The sequence below is a fragment of the Tinamus guttatus genome, unplaced genomic scaffold (genome assembly GCF_059628265.1).
Source record: "Tinamus guttatus ecotype Peru unplaced genomic scaffold, ASM5962826v1 Tinamus_guttatus_pri_ptg000125l, whole genome shotgun sequence".
Taxonomy (NCBI): domain Eukaryota; kingdom Metazoa; phylum Chordata; class Aves; order Tinamiformes; family Tinamidae; genus Tinamus; species Tinamus guttatus.
In genome coordinates this window covers 2,600,985-2,622,530 of record NW_028288659.1, presented here as the reverse complement: position 1 = coordinate 2,622,530, position 21,546 = coordinate 2,600,985, and the positions used below count along the sequence as shown (strand labels likewise).

Below are 21,546 nucleotides of genomic sequence, written 5' to 3'. Positions count from 1 at the left end.
TTGTTGTGAACTGAAAATTATAAAATATTACATGAGAAATCAAATTAATATTTATTTTGTGTTTTTTTTCTCCAGCTGAAATGGTTTAAAATTGGCAAGGTTTTAGAAATGCTATTGCTGACCTAAATGTGTGACTCTGGCCAAAAAATTGTGGTCAAAAGATGCCTCATAGCTGTACAGCCAGGTTCCTTACTCTCTTGCACTGAAATTAGATCTCACTTAATCCTCTTTGGATGATGTTCTTTAATAGCTGTGAAGGGAATTAATGGCTTTTAGGGTTGTAATTGCAAGGAGTGCAGTGTCATGTTCAGGGATTGCATCTTTCCTTGTTTACAAGCCCCCTGTTTTCCCTCCTGTCTGCAGCCTGGGTGTTGTGCTGTCCAGGGGACATGGGGAATACATCCTGCTGGGAAACACTTCAGTGGAAGAAGGTAGGTTAATTTGGAATAGCCATATAGGTCCAATGGTCAGGAAGTTCATCTGAATTTCACTGCTTCACTTCTAACCCTCCCGGCCTATATTTGTCAATCTGCTGCCTAACCAAATTCTCAATATATTATCTGGTTTCAGGTTTGCATGACCTGCTCCAGCCAGACTTGTCTTTAGCTAATGAATGGTAAGTGGAAGGAATCTTGTCAATGATGCAGGACTTTGTCCTGAGGTTGTTGGCAAAGTTCCCAGCAGTTTTGCTTGAGTTCACCACCCTCGATGACCTTGAAAAAACAGTGTTACTCAGGGACTGCATCTGGAAGAACTAATGGTCTTGGGACAATGCAGCAGCACCTCAAGGATTCAGTTCCATCTCCTTCTTTGAGAGATCACTCCGAGGCCTGAAAAATCACCCTGCTAGGAAACATCTCCCAAGATCTACCCTCAGACTTCTGTGCTCAAACTCATCTTTTTCCTCTTCATGTTGTGCTACAAAACCTAGACTACGTCAAACATGGCAGGGGATTTTGTTGCAAGGTTAGCTAGAGATTGAAATGCTTTTTTAAATCCTAGCTTATTTTTGGTTGGCATTCCTGTGAACTGAGCTTAGACCTAATTTCAAGTGAACATGGAGCTGATTTATTACCCCTGTTTCAATACCATGCATAATTTATGGTTTTGCTTGGCTTGGATATGAAACAGGGTGAAGCATGGCACTTTCCATTTATTGCTGAGAGGTTTGGGAGTTTCATGAACCCAAAATTCAGCTACACTCAGGCACATGAACCCAGCTTGAATCAAGGCCAAAACAACTATATTCAAGAAGCCCTGCAGCCCTTCAGACCTCTCATTACACTGTCAAGTTTCATAGGCAGCATACTTCAGACACACGCAGGGACTTCTCCTTCTGCTCCTAACTTGAGGTATCAGCTTACCATGCTTTACATATTCATCTTTCTTAGACTTCTCTCATAAATCATTCCTTTCAGTCCCTTAATAAGTTGTAATTCTCTCTTAGAAGCCCGTCCTTGTCCTGCCACTGACGTGGTCAAAATGGAAAGCAGAATTAAAAGTCTGGTTTCTTTTATAAAACAAAGCTTTCTATTTATAAAACGCTGCCCCAGCCCTCCCCTAGTCTGTGTCCTGATGCTCCTGGAGCTGAGTCCGATTTCTTCGGGACAGCTTTTCTTGCCAGTGTATCAAGCTGCCAGCTCCTTTCATGTCTCCCGTTCTGTTTCTCTGTCTCTTGGCTTTTCTGGTCCCGATGCAGTGTTCCCCACTCTGCATGTGGCCCCCTGCTTTCCAGATCCATCCATCACATTGTTCCCATTTTACACACACGGCTACACATCCTATGCAGCACCTATCTAACTCTGCTGGAAGGACCTGGGGCTGCTAAGCAGGTTGCATTGTTAGCTTACGCTCGTGGATATTTGAGCAGCCGTATTTGAGCAGGCACACTAACTGATGTTTGATTTTATCAGTAAAGCCCGAGTTACAGTGAGACTCTTAGGTTTTAAGCAGCTGTGGCTGCAACAACAGTAACATTTTTGCAGCCCAAGCTTTCTTGCTGACTCTTTGTTTGCAGTTGCTTTCTTTTTCGAGGAGCATCTGCTTGACTGTGATTTCTTTGCGCCCTTGTGGGCTTGTTTCCCCTCCACACCAGGATCTACTGCATCACAGACATTGATCCAGACCACCGGAAGCTCAGCCAGCTGGAGGCTGTGATCCGCTTCCTCACCGGAGAGGAACCTGACCTGGAATGTGAGTCCTGGGGATCAAAAAGGCCCTGCTGGGGTTTTCCTGTCCCCATCACAGTGCAGGAGGGACTGTGAGAAACTGATTGGTGTCAGACTGATCTCCTGCAGCATCTGCTCACACAGGCAAAACCGAACTCAAACCCAGGTTAATTTACAAGTGGAAATGAGCTCAAGTTCCATTTCCTTGTCTCTGTCAGAGGATCATTTTCTATTTCAAAACTGTCACATAACTTTGCCTTATTGAAGGTCTCTACGTAGGGAGTAGTGAAAGGTGAGAGGCTTGAATGGTGCTGGGGTGCTGCACACTGTGTTTAAGGCAGTCTGACCAGTGGCGGTGGAGGGGGCCATGGCAGGACAGCCAGGAAAGCTGCTATCTATTCTGCCCCCGCGGGCTCCAGCTAGCATCCTACTACTGCTGCACTGCGCCATCTACACAGAGGGGTTCTTCCATAACGAGGATTATTAATTTTGTTTTTCAAACACAAGTGGTAACTGACTGGGGAAGGAGAAAAAGAAAGCTTGTTATGGCATGATTGTATATCTAGTCCCCCTGCAGCTCCCCCCTCGCACCAGGCCCCGTCCTCTAGGTCAGTGCGGTCGCCCAAGCAGCTCACACGGCGGCCCTGTACAGTGGACGTCTGCTGGGGAGGGCAGAGGCAGGCAGCGTGCGTGGGGACTCCCTCCTGCAGGCTGGCTCCAGGGTGTCCTGCTGCCCGCCGCGCTGGGCACGGCTTCAGCCCTCTCGGTTAGCTCAAATGCTGAATCAAGCCCCTGAAGGGCTGCAGCCTTTGACAGGGAGATGGGAATCTCTTAAAACAAGAAACAAATGTAATGCAATAATTGTTTGTCCCTTACAAACAGACCCTTCCTGGCTGTGTCTGGAGCAGACAAAAAGAAGGGATATAGGAGTCAAAAAGACTAGGGACATAGAAGAAAATTTTAGTAGAGCCAACTGTGAGAAGCAGAGAGATTTGGAAGTGTTATGAAGGAAAAAGAAATAGGAATTGGACATAGGCTTGCTATGTGGGGGCAAGGGAAGGAGCTCTGGTTTTAAGGTCTGAATGACAGCAAGGATGTGGGAATGGATCTTGTCATCTGTGACAGAGAAAGTATAAGAAAGTTGGGAGAAATTAATAGGAAAGACTAGGAGAGCCCTGCAAGCTCAGTCCAGAAAGTGAAGGCTCACACACCTAACCAGAGAAGATGGTGTGTCTAGAAAAGCACTGAAAGCTGCATTTCTGGAATATGGCAGCCATCGCACACTCACCGCATGAGACAAATGCGAGCAGGCTATATAAAAACAAAACAGATCAAAGTTTAGATACTTTTCTACAATGGGATTTCAGAGCATGCCATTTAAAGCACAATGCCTCAGACTGTTCCAAACACCTCTCAGTCCCAGTTCACACTGGACTAGACTGGTAGTCTAGGCTAGTAGTCTAGTCATCTGAGGGAATCCAGGCCAGGATGGCATCTTGTGAAACTTGCAGGATGGGCAGTTAATGCCAAGAGATACCAAAGAGCACAGAGACAGCACAGAAGCCACCAAGAAGTCACTGGGGGTTTTGATGGAACTGGTTGAGTGGAATGGGGTGGATGATGTCCTCACTGCAGGATACTTAGAAGCAAGGCCAAGGGGAAGGATTTGAGGCAATGGCTGTGGACAGGCTGTTCAGTAAAGGAGAAGGCCAGAGATAGCCTGGTGTGGTGGATATCTTCATCAGAAAGTCTCTCATTTACCCACTCTTTAAAACCTTTCCACCAAGTTTAGAGGGAGACTGCCTTGATCTGCCTCGTTAGAGCATCCACCAGAGCTCCTTCTCTGCATCAGCACTGTTTGCCTGAGCTGTCACACGTGCTCCTGTAACACCTCTCCATGAGGCAGGACTCTGGCACCTGTCCTCAGCATTGCAAGGGCTGCCTCTTTCTGTGCCACGTTGCTCCACTGCCGAGAGGCAGACAGGGAGCCTCTTAAGATATCTACGGGCAGGCCATGTCTTTCTCTCCTGATTCTTGTTCTCCTTTCTCCTTAGGCGATGAGGAGTTGGTCCAGGAAGTGCTGTTTGATGCGGTGGTCACTGCCCCCATGGAAGCCTACTGGACAACACTGGCCCTCAATATGTCCATGTAAGTGTGCGAGAAATAGATGTATAGCACACAACATAGGCAGCATTTCCAGATGTGCTTATCCCCTGCCTGAAATAGTCACAGATTCTTATATCATGTAAAGGAAACTTTAGAAATAGCTCAGAAGGCACTGGTAGCTTTTGGGAGTGAAGTGCATCAGGTTGGGCCTTCTTAGCACTTGGTTAGTGAGGGTTTTTTCGTCAAGAGAAATTCTTTTTAAGATCACCCATGCTTGAATGGAGAATAATAACGAAGTCTTACTGTAAGGGGTGCTCAGCGCCAATTCATTGCAGTACCTAACTCAGGTGCACTTTTTGCTCAATAGTTTAGACCATTTCAGTTTGATGTTTAAAGTATAGTATTTTTCTATGCACAGATTGTCCCTCCAAATGGTAGCAAAGTTGTTTGGCTTGACTTCCCATAAGGCTATAGCAAAAACGCATCCCAGTGGGAAAGGCATCAGCAGAACCTAAGGAGTTTGATCTTGTGTCTTTTAGTGATGCCTTCAGGTTGATACTCAGGATCAGACAGAACAGCCTGGCTTTAGAGGGCAACTTTCTACTTCATTATTCCCAGGGTGGCACCTATTGCTTTTAGTATCTAACACCATGTCCCGCTGATCTGCTTTCAGCAGACAACATGCTACTTGCATAGATGCATGGCCACAGGACTCTTGTCCCTGTTTCAGCTACTGGTGTCCCAACTGCCAACACAGCTTGAGCCAGTGGCAACCCTGCTAGGAAATTTTAGCCAGCACACCCATAGATGGTCACAGCAATGTACACACCTCGCTTTAAAGCTGCACCACATACGCCACGCGGAAGCAGCTTCTCCACCATGTAGCTGTCTCATCTGTGCCCTTGATGGCTCCAACCAGGTCTGCTACCCAGCCCTCCTCATACTGCCTGAGATAGCCGTTCTCTCGCTGTGCAGTCCCTCTCCCATGCTTACGTCCTCTTTCTGAAATAATCAAATGAACAAACTCCGCCAGTGTGAATGTAGGCATACATCTAAGCCTGCCAAGTGCTGGCCAACGGCCTGCTGCTGTTAGCAGGTAGAGGCCGGGGTCATTCCTGCTGCAGATGGGGTTACATTACAAATGAATTTGGGGTGCTCTCCGGGTGTGCTTCTATTTTGAAAGGCCCTTACCTTGGGACAGGGAGACAGCACAGCTCATGTTCTCAGAACTGTTTGCATCTGCCTGCATGTTTGTGTCCCACAGGGAGACTGCGTCAGGCGTTGAGATGGCATTTCTGGGCACCCGTGCTGGACTCATGAGGAATGCCTTATACGTGGGCTCTGAGAAACTTTCCAACAGGCAAGTCCCTAAACTGCATTACAGGGTTTCTCTCAGTTTCTGTGACGGGACAAGGGGAAATCACCACAAGTCTCTGAACTGTATTTGGGCATGCAGAAATGGAAAGGAAACAAACAAGACCTTGGTGGAGTGGGTGCTTGCTGTTTTAAGGAGTCAGCGGAGGGGTCCTTTTGTCTTGCTCTGTTCCTTCTGCATATTTCTTAAAATACTGTCCCAAAGTGCATGCATTTCATTGTAAAATGAAAAATTTTGATAATTCGCTGGCATTAGTCAGCTGAGAAAATGTCCGTAGTTGCTACAGATGCCCAGGACCATTTTTGCAGGGTATAAGGCTCTGCACTCCAGTGCCCAGGAGGAGACATTCCAGTCTCACTAGGTTTGATCTTTCTGTCTCAAGTCCTCTCCCAGGTTTATTCTGCTCTGGCTCTTATGCTGCCCACATCACTGTAGTGTCCCAATGCCTTCCAGTGATGCATTAAGCGATGTGACTGACATCTGCCATATACGGTTCATTCTCTTGTCCTCTCCCTCAAGGCCAAAGCGTGTGCTCAGTGAAGGGTTCTGACGTGGAAAGGCCACGGTTTTCATTTTCCGTTGAGTATTTAAGGTAGGCTGGTAAGGAAGGACAGGGCACAGAGGCAACACCAGCAGCCGGAGCAGAACAGGATGGCATCAGAGGTTTTGAGGATAAGCGAGAGGGCCTTGAGGGCAAGGAAGAAATCGATGCGTGGCTACGGCCCGCACCCCGCGGCCGACAGCGGTCGCCTCCCCCGCTCGCCAACGGCCCGCGGCGGCCAACGGCCGCCGCGGGCCGTTGGCGAGCGGGGGAGGCGGCGGCGCCGAGGCCGGGGCAACAGCGGCACCTGGCGGGCGACCCGCGGAGGCGGCGGGAAGGGGCCAGCGCGGGGCCTCCGCTCGCCCCTTCCCGCCTCGGGCGCCTCCGTAACGGCCGCGGGGCAGCATCTTCCCTACTGAGCTTCGTGTTTGTGGCAAACGTGGCCCGCGCTGGCCTGTGTCCCCTCTGACTACGGGTAATGAGGTGCCACTGGTGGCTCCGAGAAGAGCCCGGCTCTTTCATGTAGCCTCAAGCCCTTCCCCCTGTATGACCCGCGAGGAGAACCGCTGCTCCTCTGCAAAAGGCTACACTGGTTTTTCCTTTGGCAGGAAATTCCTGACAAGGAAGGACAAGGAAAGTATCTTCACCATGGACCACTTCCCTCTGTGGTATCGTCGGGCAGCTGAACATCCCCCTGGGAGCTTCATCTACAGCATCGTTTCAGAAGATGATTCAGGTAACCTCAGCCTGACCCTGATGCAGCGAAGCAGGGAAAAGAAAGCTTGTTACATGCTGCACCCCATGTGAGGTTCATCCTGGTCTCTTTATGAGCAGCTCTTGCAAGTGCTGAGATCTGGTCACCGGCAGTTTGTTACAGGAGCAGGAGGCACCAGCTCATGGGATGATATGGAAACTGGAGATGAGGAGAGCCAGTTGCTCTGAGCCATGAGGAAGGTGCTCACAGTTGTTTATCAGGAGGAGCTGGAAGATATAGGGAGGTAAAGGGCCTGGGTCAACTGAGAGATTCAGAGGCAGTCAAGGGAGCATGAGGGGCTGCAGGACATGTGAACCATAAGAATGGGAATTAAAGACATTGCAGAAGGAATTAGAGACACAAGTTTAGCCAGACCTGGGAGGCATTTGTGTGTCAGGCCCTTTAGCCACAATGATTAAAGTTATTGTCAGCCAGGACTGATGAGGGGTCAGTGAGCACTCAAGCAGGAAGACATGAGTTTAGAGGGAGTCATTTCTTCCATCACTGCTTTCCGTGACTAGAATATGTTCTCTCACACCCAGCAAAGGAACTCAAACATGACAGATGAGCAAGGAGCAGCTTTTCAGTGTCCCTTGCCTAGGGTGTTGGCTCCTGTGAGTAATCAGAGTCAGCTAGGACTTCCTCAAAGGCTGAAAGAGAACAGAAGAGCCAAGAGGGTAAGACCCGAACAAAACACTGGTGTGAGACTCCTACACAGAAGGCAGAAATCCCCTGTATGCTCTGTGCTGGTCCTCAGTGCTCCATCTCTGTCACGGAGCTCAGCACTTTAGTTGTTAGAGCTTTTTGTGGCACAGTGGTGGGAGGCTGGTGGGTGGGAAAGCAAATAGCAAGAAGAAAACAAGACTGGGAGGCAAGAGATGAACGAGGATGTAAGGGAGAGAGAGAAGTGGAAACAGAAAATATGTAAAAACTTTCACCAAAATCTCTCTTTGCCCAATACGTTTTCATCTTACTTAAAAGAGGAGTGTAGAGACGAGGTGGGGAGGGGGCATGGCAGGAGAGACATTTTGCTGCCCTGCATGCCACTACATTTGCTGTTTGGAATGAAGTAGCACTTGGAAAACCTGGTGGTAGCACCATATGGTGCTTCCTACAGACTGCTATTATCCAGGCACTAGCAGTCACCCCTGACTAACTGTTGGGGCTGTGGCTTGATTTTGTTTTCTTGGAAGTCATGAGTAGTTTTGCATGGATAAAGACTGAATAAAAGCAGCTACACTACTTTTCTGGTTGTATGTTTGTTTGTTTGTTTATATTACACTCCTATTACTTGGAATCTTCATTCAAGGTCAGGACCCTGTTATGCTGGAAAGCCTAAAAGCACATTGTAACAGGTAGTGCCTGGACCTGGAAACCTTATACCCTAAATTGTAGGGAAGATAATTACTCCTTTTAGATTTGGATAGTCAGGTTTAGAGAGACTGATCTATGTGACCATACAAGATTGCTGTAGGCTTAGAGAGACAGGGATCCATGAGATCACACAAAGTTACTGTGAAGAGCCTGGAAATAATACTCCATTTTTGTGAGCCACAGCACTTCACTGTCAGAGCAGAATCCTGGCCCTTCACTTGACATCCCATGGAACAGGGGTGCCCCACCTTCAGGACAGAAGAGGCCACTCAGTACCTTATGGGAGTTTTTGAGGATCAAATGTCCACTTTTCCTGTTTTCCACATCACTCAGTGTATGTCCTCCTAACTGGGGGTGTTTGTGGCAGATGCATAAGAGAGAGCCATAACATCCTTTGCGGAGGAGCCCATCAGCGAATGGCTGGAGGTTAGCAGAATAATTTATGCAGACACCTTGCCAAGTCCAAAATCCCTCAGAGAAAGTAGCAGGGAATGCTCAGTGGGTCAAACAGAACTTGCTCGGCAGGTCAAATGGAGCTGTTCTTGCAGCCCAGATCTGTCATGTGTCTAATGTTTCTTTTCTAGGGATAATATGTGCATATTGGTTATTGAATCTCACTGTAGGGACAACAAGAAATTTGGGATTCACAGTAAATGCAGGATAAGGCTCGAAGCATGTGAGCATCGGTTGGCTGAGTATTTCAGCTTCACAAGGGCTTTGCTAGTTCTGGCTGACACCCCTGAGGAAATTAAACTGGCTTTAGTCCAAAAAAATGAGTGAGAGACTCCAGGCTAAAGCATGGTAGCCACAGAACTGTGCTCAGGACACATGGAGTATGAATAAGAACGATGAAGGCAGAAATGAAATGCAGGGACAAACTCTGGAGCTCTTGGGAAGGAAAGAATCCTCAATCCATCTGTCTGAGCAAGAGCCTCCGGTACAGAATGCGAGGAAGGAATCGGTTGCAGGCTAAATCAGTCGTGCTGACCTTCAGACTGTCCCCTGGCAGTTTCAAAAGTGGTGTCCCAGCTGAAGCTAATCTAATCACGAAAAAAATAATACAGACATGGCATCTGTTACAAGGGCAATTGCATTCTCTAGAAGAGAGGAGAGGAGAGGAAAAAAAAAAACAAACAACTATCCCCTTAGTAGCTTCTTAGGGTGCTTTTGTGGTTTGAAAGAGCAGTCCTTCAAACTCTAGGATTTTTTGGGGGCTTAGGCCTCTGTAAATACTGTCCTGGATATGAAATAGAGCAAGCTGCTCTTGCTGTGTTTTACATATCTCCGGTGGTGAGCTAACTGAGTCTTCTACATCTGTGTCTTGACAGAGGGAGCTGGCCCTCCAGAAGTGGTGACAGTGAGCACAGCCGTAGCAGTGTCTGTGGATGGGAAGATGGGGATTGCTGCAGGTAGGACATTTGGATTCTCTTTTCATCTTGAGTGAAATGGTAGCATCTTGTATTGAGAGTGGGAGCTGAGAGTTGTGAACTTGTCACTCAAGGGAAGTGATGGTAGCGATGACGAAAACCAGGCTGAACAGAGAACATTAGAACAGCTATTAAATGGCTAATAAGCTTTTGGAAGGGGAACTGGTTGTTTGAATGAAGCTTCCTATCTTCAAGATGGTAAAGTTGTGGATTGAGACTGACTTTGACCCTGGAGCAAATTCTATGCAACTTTTGAACTGTGTGTGGAAGGCACTAGTTTTTAGAAGAACAGGGTGTTCCTGGATCTCCAGTGCTGTGTCAACTCAAAACTAACTTTTACTGGTGGAATGGGCCTGTTGCTGGATTGAAAATTCATACAAACAAATTTCCTGAATTCTCTTTGTATCTGAGCTTGGAGCCCCTTTTGACAGACTCTCAATAGACCTTTATCTATGTGCAGTTTTGGAATATTTGTGAAACATGTTATTTCTCACAGAGACCCAAAATACTGTTGAATCTTTTAACATTTTCTGTAGCAATTGCAATTGTAGCTGTTATGAAAATACAACCAACTTGCTGTGTAGGAGTACAGGTATGGGAGAAAATGAGTGGATATGAGTGGAAATTTTTTTTATTGCTGGAAGCATGCACTAAAGGAAGTGGTTGCCAAAACAGCTAATGGAGTAATTATCACCTGAAATATGCAGAGAGGCAGAGATAACCATGAAAGATTGTTTGGTGTTAACTAAGTCCTGTATGATGGAAAGAATGACTGGCAAGAGCAGGTACCAAGCACTGACTTCGGATGCAAAGAATATCACAACCTGAAAGAGTGTAAATGCTCTTCAGTCTTCTGAAATCAGTAAAAACTATGGCAATTTAACTTCATCTGAAGAACTGTTCCTTAGTTTCCAGGCTTTCAATAAGTTCTGGTAGAAAGTGGTACTCTCTAAATATCATGTAGAGATAGAGAAAATATTTCTATCTTAAGAGAGTGATAATATGAAGTAACAGTTTTCATTGCTAGGCCAGCATTCCAAATCCAAACCAGGTCATAAAATTGCTGCCACGTGAAGTCTGTTCAGAGACCTCCATGAAATAAGGAGGTGGTTTCAATGCAGTTTACATTAAGTAAGTGCTTGAAGCTCAAACACTGCTACCAAAACTGTTACTAGCTGACACTATCACGAGTACACTGGCAGAGAATGAAATTACACTGAGTCTGTACTGAGCCAGTACAGCTGGAGCATTTTTTTTGGGGGGGGGGGCAGGAATTTGATAGGAGAAAAACAGTTAAAAAAAAAAAGTCTGCTTTTCAAGATTCCTTTCCTTCCCCATGAGCTTGAGCAAAGCCACACAAAAACAGTTCATCTGGCACTCAGCATAAATACAAAGGAGGAACTTCTGGTGGGAGAGAGCCAGAACAAGAACTCTAAGACAAGTTCTCTCTGGTCAGCAGCTCTTTTTGCAACCCCTGTGGAGATTTACACCCCCTCAGTTGTTCTGAGTGATGAATCAACTGTCTGTGTGGATATGCTGTGAAGGGATAGAAACCTCTGATGAGGGAAGGGTAGAGAAAGCAGTGGACGACAGGAAAAGAAACCCCATTAAAACAGTATTAAGGTAAATTTTCTGACTGCTGTGGACATGATAAGGAATAAACCCGTTTCCTCATTGGTAACCACAGACTGAGATATAGAAATAAATTCTGAGCTGCTTTTATTGCTTAAAAATACCGTGGTTCTTTGTCACTAGCAGGAATGGTATGTGACCCAATCACAGAAGATCATCGCCTTTCACTTATTTCTACCCACAGTACATCCAAGTGGGCGTTCTCCATCCTCTGTTCGTTATGTGCTGCTGCAGACTAGCCATACGATGTTGGTCTCAACAGCCACAGAGGGAGTAATTCCTCTCAAAGGGTCCCAGATCCTTCAGGCAGCTAATGTCTGTTCCCAGCTGTAGCCACCATTGCCTTCAGTGGGAGTGCGAGGGTTTGCCCAGGTACATACTGTTTGCTGGATTGGCTTTATGTTTTCAATATGCTTTTGGGGTTACAGAAAGCAGAAAGGTATTATATTTAAACAGCCATTCGTTTTTTTTTTTTCCAGTGGTGATCAGGATCACCATTTGAATCTTTCTAAATTCTGGTATTCACAGAAAAATGTATCATGGTCCCCCAACAGGTTGCAATACTACTAGATCTTGAGGAGAGTAGGTTTGAAGGTAAGGGCATATTTCTCTCTTCGTTTCTCCTCAAACTAATATAATACTACTGCATGGCAGAGACCTGATTCTGGGCAACTTCACCCTACAATGGAGGTTGCAGCACAAATGCCCCTGGGCCTGCTGTAGTACCTGTAGTACCTCACATGAGCTACAGAAAAAAAGAGGTGAAGGAAGGGGGGTGTGCAGACACAGCAAGAGGCAAATGGTGCACAGTGGGGCATGGATTTTTATTCTTACTCGGATAATATCAGCCCTCAGTGGGTTTGATGTGTTCATGTAGAGTTAGGCCACTACCAGAAATCCGTTTGCTACCTAGCAGTGATTTCCAGAACGGCAAAGATCTGGGTGGGCTTATAGTTCCTGCATGTGTTCTGTCACAGTGTTCTGTACAGGAGGGTCAGCAGAAGGCTTTTTAAGTGCCCCTATAAATGTGTCATTTGGATGAGCTGGCCTGTCATACTGCCACTGATTGTTACTGTCACTTGTTTGACTCGATGGTGCTTGGAGGAATTTGTAAGCACTCTGAAATGTTTGCTACACGTGCAGTGAAAAGGAGAAAAAAGAGAACTCCGGGATTTACAGCTATGCCTGCGGTTAGGGGGCACCCCCAGTGCTCCCCTGAGGAGGATGACAGTGACAGGGAGTGTTGGGCCCCTTTCATCCTGGCAGATGAATGCCAGGCCCCAGCCAAGGCTGAGAAAGGCAAACTCGTGAAAGCAAGGGACCAAGAAGATGACAGAGGCCTGGACTCTGTCAGAGAATGAGGGAGCAGTCAGCTGGGATTGGAGAGCAGGCAGCCAAAGGGCTGAGGGCACAGGTGGCCGGCGGCTACCAGGGGCTCCTTCCTCCTGTTCGGATCTGGTTTGGCTCAGTGGTGCGACCCAGAATGGGGAGGAGACCCAAACTGTCCTCTTGTCATTAGAGAGGCTGTGGGCCATGCGGTCAGGTGTGGAGCTGTCCAAAAGCAGTAGGAAGGAAATGGTGTGGAGCCAAAGCAGTTACACAGTCCCTTGACAAGCCTGAGAAGTTAAAGGAGAACAGCCTCCAGGACTGCTCTGAAACTGTGCTGCCTATGGCACTCCATTGCAGCGGCCTTCTGTGGGTCAAAGCCCAGTGTCCTCTGTGCTGTCCCCTTTTCTTCCATCTCTTTCCCTCTTTGGGCAACGCTCCTGTATCTGGCCTGTGGGGGAGACTCGCGCAGACCTTTTGCTGGTTCTAGGTACCTGCAGATCTCTTGGAAGACAAGATGGAGCCAAGGAAGGGCCCACTGTGCGAGATGAGTTGGTGCGATCTCAGTCAGGGCTTTGGTGGGAAGCCACGCAGGCAAACTGACTGCTAGCTTGGCTACGCTTGTTTCTTTGAATTAATACTATCTACCTGCTGTATTGTGCTTTGCTGCTTCAAAGCACTGTGCAAACATTAAGTAATGCCTGGATGATTAACTGTAATTAATTAGAAGGAAGTTAGTCTCCTGGGATGTCAGTCCAATACCTTTCACAAGCATTAACTTTGTCGGAAATGAAAAATAAGGAATTATGATGGCACTCTCCTCAAGCCAAGTCCTGCCCCAGATAGCACCATGTCATCTGTTCCCTCCAGTGAGTCAGTAGCCCGAAGCTTTGTGGTCCTCATGGGGGTCACTGCAGTCGCATGCAGTTGCTGACAGAAGCTTTTAGTGATTTAAAGCCCCAGTGAAACGGCTGGAATCTGCGCAGGAGTTTAACCGTCTCTTTGGGCTGCACATGACATCTCTTTTATTGCCTGACCTTCTCTGTATGAGTTACCTGGTACTCAGCTGACTGCCAGTCAGAATAGGGAACAGGGAGATACAGGTTTCTTTTTATTAGGAGCTTTGCCCCTCCTGTCATGTCTCAGGGATGGCAGACGACTGATTGAACAAACAACAAACCACAGGGCATGCACAGGCCCAGCTGTGCCCAGCAGGACAAGCAGGGTGGCCAAACAGGCCTTTGGGAGATCCAGATTTACTTTATCCTCCTCTGTTTACCTCTCTCCTCTGTTTCCATTCAAGTTGTTGCTAGTTCTCATTCACTGGGCCAAAGTGAAATTGTTATCCCATGATGACCAGTATATACAGATGTACTTGCAGAGAGTCCTCTTCAGAGAAGGCTTATTTTTCAGAAAGGCAAGCTTAAAGAAGGGCAAGAGAGGGAAATGTCCATATTTTACAGAGAGGGATTTGGGACACTGAGTTATTAAGGCCAGTATTTTCAGAAGAGCATTCACAGCAGGAAAAGATTTTCAAAAAAGCTTATTTTTTTTCAAAAGTGTTTGAAACCAATCGTTCTGGAAAAAGAAAAAAAAAAGGATAATGGAGAATAATTTCACCATTATAGCACAGTTTAGAATTCAACTTCTATCACAAGTAACAGTCTGATGAAAGCCCTTCATTTGGAAAGCAATTACTGGCCAGCTTGATGTCTCTACATCCTCTTCCTTGGTCCCCAGTTTTGGCTGCCTGCTGTCTGTTACCACCATCCAGAAAGAGGAGATGCAGGTGGCTTTTTCAGCAGTTCTGCTACTGTGGCATTTTTTCAAGGTAATCTACACTCAGTTCTGTATTCCTACAATTCTGTTGTTTGGGTAGTTGAAACATTTCAACCTCCTCTGTTTTCTCCCTAAGAAGTGGCAGTCGTACCTGTAGAAGCTGCTAAATGAATGATAGGTGCATGTAAAATGCATGCTATGGTAGCATAAGCACTTTTTATATTGAAAGAACTGCATCCAAGCTGGAGAAATAGAGTGATTTCACTACTCTGGCTTAGAAACCAGCGTAATATTAGCAATGTGGGAACTGTGAGCAGCTGATACCGCCCAGTGTGTGCTGCACTATTTGGAGGGAATGCTGCCTCTCTTTTAATGCTGGATGTTGTGCCAAAAATGTCCCAATGTGTGGCCTGCTGTGAACTCCTGGGGTATCATCTGAATGACTTCTTTATAAAGCAGGAGCTTCCCTGCATCTCCCTTCCCCTCTACCCAGCCGAAGTAGAAAGAGAGGCAACTCAACTGATTTTCTGCTCATCACTGTGCACCTTCTAGGTCTACCTACTGCTGCTCCCTCGTGGCAAAGGCAATCCCTGAAGCCCCGGCAGTTTCACAGTCATCCCTTTGCTCTAACAAAAGAAGCACTTCCATAAGATAGACACCTGAAGAAGCACTGCCTTGAAGCTCAGTCATAGAAAGTGACAGGGGAAGTCAGGAAGGCAAAAATGATGATAATATTAACACTAACAGCAGCAGAGGCTTCTCTACCTTTCAGGACATCTGTCTGGTGTTGGTTATCAATCAGTGCACATTTGACTGGCCTAAACACTGAGCCAGTGCTCAGCAGGCCAGGCTATCAGCTTTGCACAGTGCTGCTGAGGCACCAACCCCAGTGTCTCTCCTTTCACACTGCTGTCTTGCATCTCTGCTCCACCTCTCTGCCTGCCTGGCATCCACCACATTCCCCCTTCCTCGCAGAGACCTTGGGGCAGAGACCTGTGAGCAAAGAAGGTACCTCTTGGACATAAGCAAGAATAGAACCCTAGTACCTAGTGAGGAATTTAAGACTTAGTGAGCATTAGTCTCAGGTGAAAGCTATAAGCAATATTGCTTTTGTTTCTGAGTGTTTTGGGGGCACATGCAAGCTTGCTCTGCATATTCTGTGAGCCAGCCAAAAGTGAGGTGGCTTATTTTGTACTGAGTCTGATCTCACAAACTCTGCCTTTTGCCAAGGTGGGTAATGGTACTGGAGCCAGAGAGTTCCCTGCCCAGAGCTGGTTCTTCTGCATCCAGGTCAGTGCCTGCAAAATCCTGCATGCAGGGACAGTGATTGCCGAGGATGGGGCCAGATACATTTATTTTGTCCTCAGAAGTGTGTAAAAAAACAGGAATGTGAGGAATGTTCTATCGTGTCCTGCACACTCCAGCTGGACATCTGCAGTTTCCCTTTCTTCTTTGGTGCGTTGTCTTTGTCTGTGTAGATTGCATGATCCTCAGTGCAGGGCTTGTGCCTTTCTGTCTGCTGACGGGGGACACTCCCTTAGTTGAGAAAGGGAAAGGCAAAGGCAGTAGCCTTTTCTGCAGCATCAATATTTCCCAGTAGGCTCAACTCCTTGGAGTGCTGGATGCTGCTGCGTTCTATACCCCTTACTAGGAAAAACCCTGTTACGTAAATCAGCCCTGCTTTCCTCAGCCCATGCGGGCTGCCCCGCAGCAAACCCCACCATGGGCCCGTATGTGCGCCCAAATGCTGCTCGCCGCCAGCTGAGTGCCCTGCCAGGCTATTTGCTGTATAGGCTGCCGTGACAACCTGGGAGCATCGGGGTTTCCTTGCCAGGGCGTCGCTCTGGAGGGAAATCCAGCTGTCCTCAGCGCTGGAGCCTGTTCCAGGCTGGCACTCCAGCCCAGGAGCCCATTCCTGCCAGGAGATAGCAGAAATCTTCTGGCCTAGGGTTATCCATCACCCTTGCCTTTATAGCTCCTCTGATTGCCATGGTTGTCACGCTTGAAGGGAAAAGAGCCCTTGACACCGGCTCAGGAGAGGCTTGCACAGAGACGGATTTTTTAGATTGGCACCCAGTGCCTTTGCCATGTTCCCTTTGCTTGCAAATTATTTGATATCATTTTAATTCCGAGCCGAATTAGAGCAGTGCGAGGGTTGCCATAGCAACCGTTTCCTTGTGCCTTTTGCTCTGACTCAGTGCAGACAATTACTCTCGCGCTCCAGGATTCACAGATGTGATAGGAGAAGAATCATGTGCTGGGCTTCCAACTTCGTTGCTTTTAATTTCTTTCCCATCCTTTCTCGCATTAACTCATACCTAGCCAGGCTCCTCAGAGACCTGCATCTGCCTGGCGTCACGTGGGCCCGCGGGAGCGCGTTACGTGTTGAGTGTGTGTAGAGGCCCTTGGTGCAGGCACATGTGCATCTGCATTTGCAGCCAGGCTCTCTGCAGTGGGTAATGTGCTGGTGACACTTGTTGGGATGTGCAAGTAGGGTGCACATAGATGCCGGTGTTTGCTGAGAGATTTGAACTTCCTCCCTCTCACCTGTGCTGGGGTTACACACACACACTCATCCTTGGTGTATGTTGGTAATCCTGGGGACATGGCAGCGTGCCCAGCAGGTAGCTGGTGCAGGTGGGGAGAGGGGGGTGACTGTAGTCTGAGAAGGTGACTCTGAGGGCCACAGATCGGCCAAGGTCTCCCAGTAAGATGCATGGACTGCCAAGCAAGTGGCAGGGTGCCACTTCCGACCAAGCAGGGTGCAACCTAAACCTGCACAAATGCAAGGCTAGCATGTCCATGCCGATGCTTCCACAACAGACCGTGTCTCGGCATCTGAAGTACATGGAGTGCAGTGGTGTTGTCCATACAAGAAGCATTGATTTAATATTTCTATAATTTATGGCATGGACTGTGTTAGCACCTGCATAGTTCAAGAGGGGAGTGAGGTGATCTGAGGAGATTCTAGAAGGGATAACAGAAGCAGTTTGTGTCCATAAAGGTGGTAAATACTAAAGCAGAAGAGGCTATGGGAAAGGTATCCTGAGATGGTTTGTTTTAAACTCAATCAAGTTACAAGCAGACGAATTTTGAGGGATGAGCAAGTCTGAGATATGGGAATACATGGCTTTAGCCTAGCCCTAAGGTCCCTTCCTTTTAGCACCAAACTCAGTCTGTTTCCTTCCTAAGTCCCTCTTATCCTGCCCAAGGACATAAATCTCCCCAGCATAAGGCTATGTAAAGGGCATGGGACTCCTACTCCCAGTCCTTTTTCTTCACAAGATCTTTTTCTTCTCCTGCTCCCTCTGTGGGATACAGGCATCGCATTCGTAGGATCACAGGACAATTCAGGACACCTCAGGAGGCCTGTAGTCAACCTCCCACTCAAAGCAAAGAAGTCAGCTGTGAGGTCAATCCAATTTGCTCAGGGCCTTCTCGCAGCAATACTCCCAACAGGATCCTGAGTAGTGTACTCTTGTACTATCTCCGTCATGCAGAGGCTCTACTGACGGCCACTCTCTTTTTCTCTCTCTGCCCCTACCCTGAGCAGGGGCTCTCCACAAATCTTCATGCCTTGCCAGGGCCTGTGCCAGTGCTGACTGCAGAGAGCTTCGTTAGGTGGTGAAGTCTGGTGGTATGAGAGGAAAGAGGAGTGGAAGGAGCCACCCTTGCTTCTGCCAATGGGAGAAGCTGGCTAAGGAGCCCTTGCCTAGAAGCCCTGGGAAATGCCTGACTTTTCCAGGGCAGTGGGAGGCAGTGGGGAGAGTTGTTGCTGTGTGTACAGGAGGAAGGCATGATGCAGACAACACACTTTGCCCGGTGTTTATACAGAGTTGGTGTGTCTCTCTTGGCACTGCTTCAGATTAGCACTTGGAATGACAACACTGAGGCAGCGCAAGGTCTGGGGTGCAGGGAGGCAGCAGTTCAGCTTTTGGGGACACTGTAAAGACCATATTTCTGAGAAGAGTCAGTAAATGGCAGTGCCTGATTCTGCTACCCTCCATCTGTCTGCCACCACAGGCAACTGCTTACGCTGCTTAAGCTGGCTCTGCAGAGAGCCTATGCAGGATGGAAGAAAAGAACAGACAGCAAAGAAAGCTGTGTCTTATAGGTCATGAAAAGCAGGGATAAAGTGAGGATTGCTTACAAATCAAGCTGAGTTAGACCCCACAAAGGAGATTAAAACAAACAGCAAAAGATTCTTCAGCTATTTAGAGAGAAAGAATAAGAAGTGGGGCCACTTCTCGCCAGTGAGAGTGAGGTCAAGATCAAGAAGATGATAGTCTGAGACAAACGCAAAGTGGGCTCTGTGCCTAAGTTATTGATAAGGACAGCAGTATTGACCCTGGGGAAAGCAACAATCTGCCTACTGCAAATAAGCAGCTCAAGCTGCTTAGCACGCTCAGTGCTGGGGGAACCGGGTGCCCTCTGTCCCCGGGAGAGCTAGCACATGGGGTCACAGCAAGGATTTTTTGTCAACTGCACCCACAAGGGAGACTCCATGCTGTCTGGAGAAGTGCAAATTCAGTGTTTAGGATTAAAGAAGGGGGAATAAATAAGTTTGTCACTCTCAGACCTCTAAGTCTGACCTCTGTAGTGTTTGTAGTGCCTTAGATGAGATCTTTAAGGAAAGCACAATTATCATGCAGATTAAGGGAAAAAACAATCAGTCATGTGGTATGGTTTATCAATGCTAGATCATGCTGGACTACCCCAATAGCATCCTAGAGATAATTATTTTCCAGGAAAATGAAAGAAATTTCAAAGATCTCATCTCTGATTTCAGTACTTGATGTGGTGCCACACAGGAAACAGACTGCAGAAGATATGGGAAGCTAGAGTGGTTGTAAGGGACAGGGGAGGGAGCTAGAGGTAGAGATGGCCGTGAGGAAGATGGCACAGCAAGATCACCTCCCAGTCTGCTCCTTACTACAAGATTCCTTGCAGCACCCTGACATTTAGCGATGAGATTAGTCTTTATCAACATTACCCTGAGACCCTGACACAAACAACAATAGTGTCAGGAAGTGTCCTCATGATTCAACACTAGAAGAAACTGCCAGCATGGGGAAGGACTGGGGTATCATAGAGACAGCCTTATTTGACCTTGATAGGGGTAGCAGAAGCAGAATGAATTTTAGTAGTACAACAGACAAGGTCAAATGCTTGGGAACTAACATTATCAGTATTCTGTGAGCTGGGAACCCTGTGGGAGCCAGCAGAAGGCACAGCAAGTAGGCATGGAGATAGACCTTGTCGTCTGGAAACGGCTGGGTCCATTTTGTATCTCTCAGTTAGGATCCTCAGTGTAGACTGTATTACTGTCTTATGCCCACACAAAATTTAGGGCAGAGAGCTGCCAAATTCAGTTCCAAGGTCCTTGCTAAAAGGCAGCAGGGCAGAGGCAGCGGTCCTCAACAGCTGTCCCAGCCATATCTTGTCCTCTGTCCCCATGTGTCTGTAGCTCTTAGCTCTTGAAGGTGCATGTTTTTAGAATCTGCCCACCAAATGAAGAAATTGGGATAGGATTGCTCTATATAAATACATCACAGAAGAAACATATGGGAATGACGAAGGCTATTTAAAGTAAAGGACACTGCTAGTATGAAAACAGTGTAGTATAGATACACCAAGAAAGTATTTAGGGTGGGAGACTAGAAGAGCGTTCCTAACAATTAGGTAATGCTGCTTTAGAATAGCCTTCCAGCAGGAATCTGAGGTTAAAAGCTAAATGGATTTAAGATGCAGCTTGAAAAGTTTGTGAGAGGAAGAGTGAGATGTGATGGCAGAAAGAGAGGAGCCTGCAGCTGCTTCCTCACTGCCCAAGGAGCAGGCAGCGCCCCTTGTTTCGCTGCTCGGTGATGCTGCTACCCACAAGCAAGCGAGCTGCAGGGTACTTACTCGGGGTACTCGAGGTACTCACCATGTGCCTCAGAGCACCCTTTGGGCACGAGGCTGGGCCTTTTTACCACACAATTCACATATGCCCCGTCATGACTGAATAAAAATATCTTTGTTGATGCAGTAGAAGGCCACCGCGCAGCATCTGGAGAGCCACAAGTTAGACAGGGCTGACCTAAAACCCTCTCTCAGCCCTTGACAGCGTAATGGTTTATCTTGATGGATGAGGGTTTTGCAAAGAACAGTGAGCGGAGAAGCCCCTGCTTATGATAACAGGCCTTTAAAAAGCAGATGGGGATGTGGGGGCTGGCGTGTTTTGTGAGCTGAGAAGTGACAGTTGAGATCAGAGAAGGGAGAATCTGAAAAGCAGCTGGTCAGAGGCAGTCGCTGAAAAGGGGATGATCAGTCACAGGAGAATGAAAATAAGAGGGAGAGGGAAAGAATAGCTGATGAATCAAAGACATTTAGATCCAGTGGGAGAGATGTGAAAAATACCATATGAGACCAGGAGTGAATGTGAAAGTGGAGACTGAAGAAGGGGACCATTAGTTTAAATAAAGGACTAGATTTTCCTCTTGCCAAGAATTGTATAAATCAGGAGCATCTTATTCAAAAGCCAGTGAATTTATACTAGTAGGAATGTGATTATGAATGGGGTCATAACCAGTTCTCCACAATGCCCAAAATGTTTTGCAGGGCGTTGCACTAGCTTTTCCATATATCCCTGTCTTTAAGGTAGGCATAATGCACATACAGCTTAGCAAGTGTATTGTGAGACATAGTTGATGGGTAGGTGTAAGGAAAGGTGATATTTACTATTGTATGACAATAGTTAGGTAAAATCTGCAATACATATCACAGGTGGTGATGGATGAGGGGCGTACTTTTCAAAGGAGGAGGAATAATTGGAAAGAGTACAACAAAGGCCTACACTATTGTTCCAGAGATGAGGAAATGCTTTGCAGTGAAAGACTTAATGAACTCAATCTGCTTATCTTACCAAAAAGAAGATTGAGAGATGATTTGATTACCGTAAAAGTACCTTCACAGGGAGAGATGCTGGTCACTAAATGTTTTTTTTCTTCAAATCTAGCAAAGAGAAGAATAATAAAAAACCATGGCAGGAAACTGAAACCAGACAGACTCAAATGTGATATTAA

The 21,546-nt window shown here is 47.1% G+C and overlaps 1 protein-coding gene across 1 annotated transcript in view; it reads left to right on the top strand.

The window, feature by feature from the left end:
* The window catches only part of CACNA2D4 (calcium voltage-gated channel auxiliary subunit alpha2delta 4), a 119,868-nt gene that overhangs the window by 48,450 nt on the left and 49,872 nt on the right, over positions 1 to 21,546 (top strand). Inside the window, exons 20-26 of the mRNA XM_088521660.1 lie at positions 364 to 431; positions 571 to 616; positions 2,096 to 2,193; positions 4,223 to 4,316; positions 5,539 to 5,634; positions 6,799 to 6,926; positions 9,647 to 9,727. Of these exons, the coding sequence (XP_088377786.1) occupies positions 364 to 431; positions 571 to 616; positions 2,096 to 2,193; positions 4,223 to 4,316; positions 5,539 to 5,634; positions 6,799 to 6,926; positions 9,647 to 9,727 (611 nt within the window). The remainder of the gene's footprint in view (positions 1 to 363; positions 432 to 570; positions 617 to 2,095; positions 2,194 to 4,222; positions 4,317 to 5,538; positions 5,635 to 6,798; positions 6,927 to 9,646; positions 9,728 to 21,546) is intronic.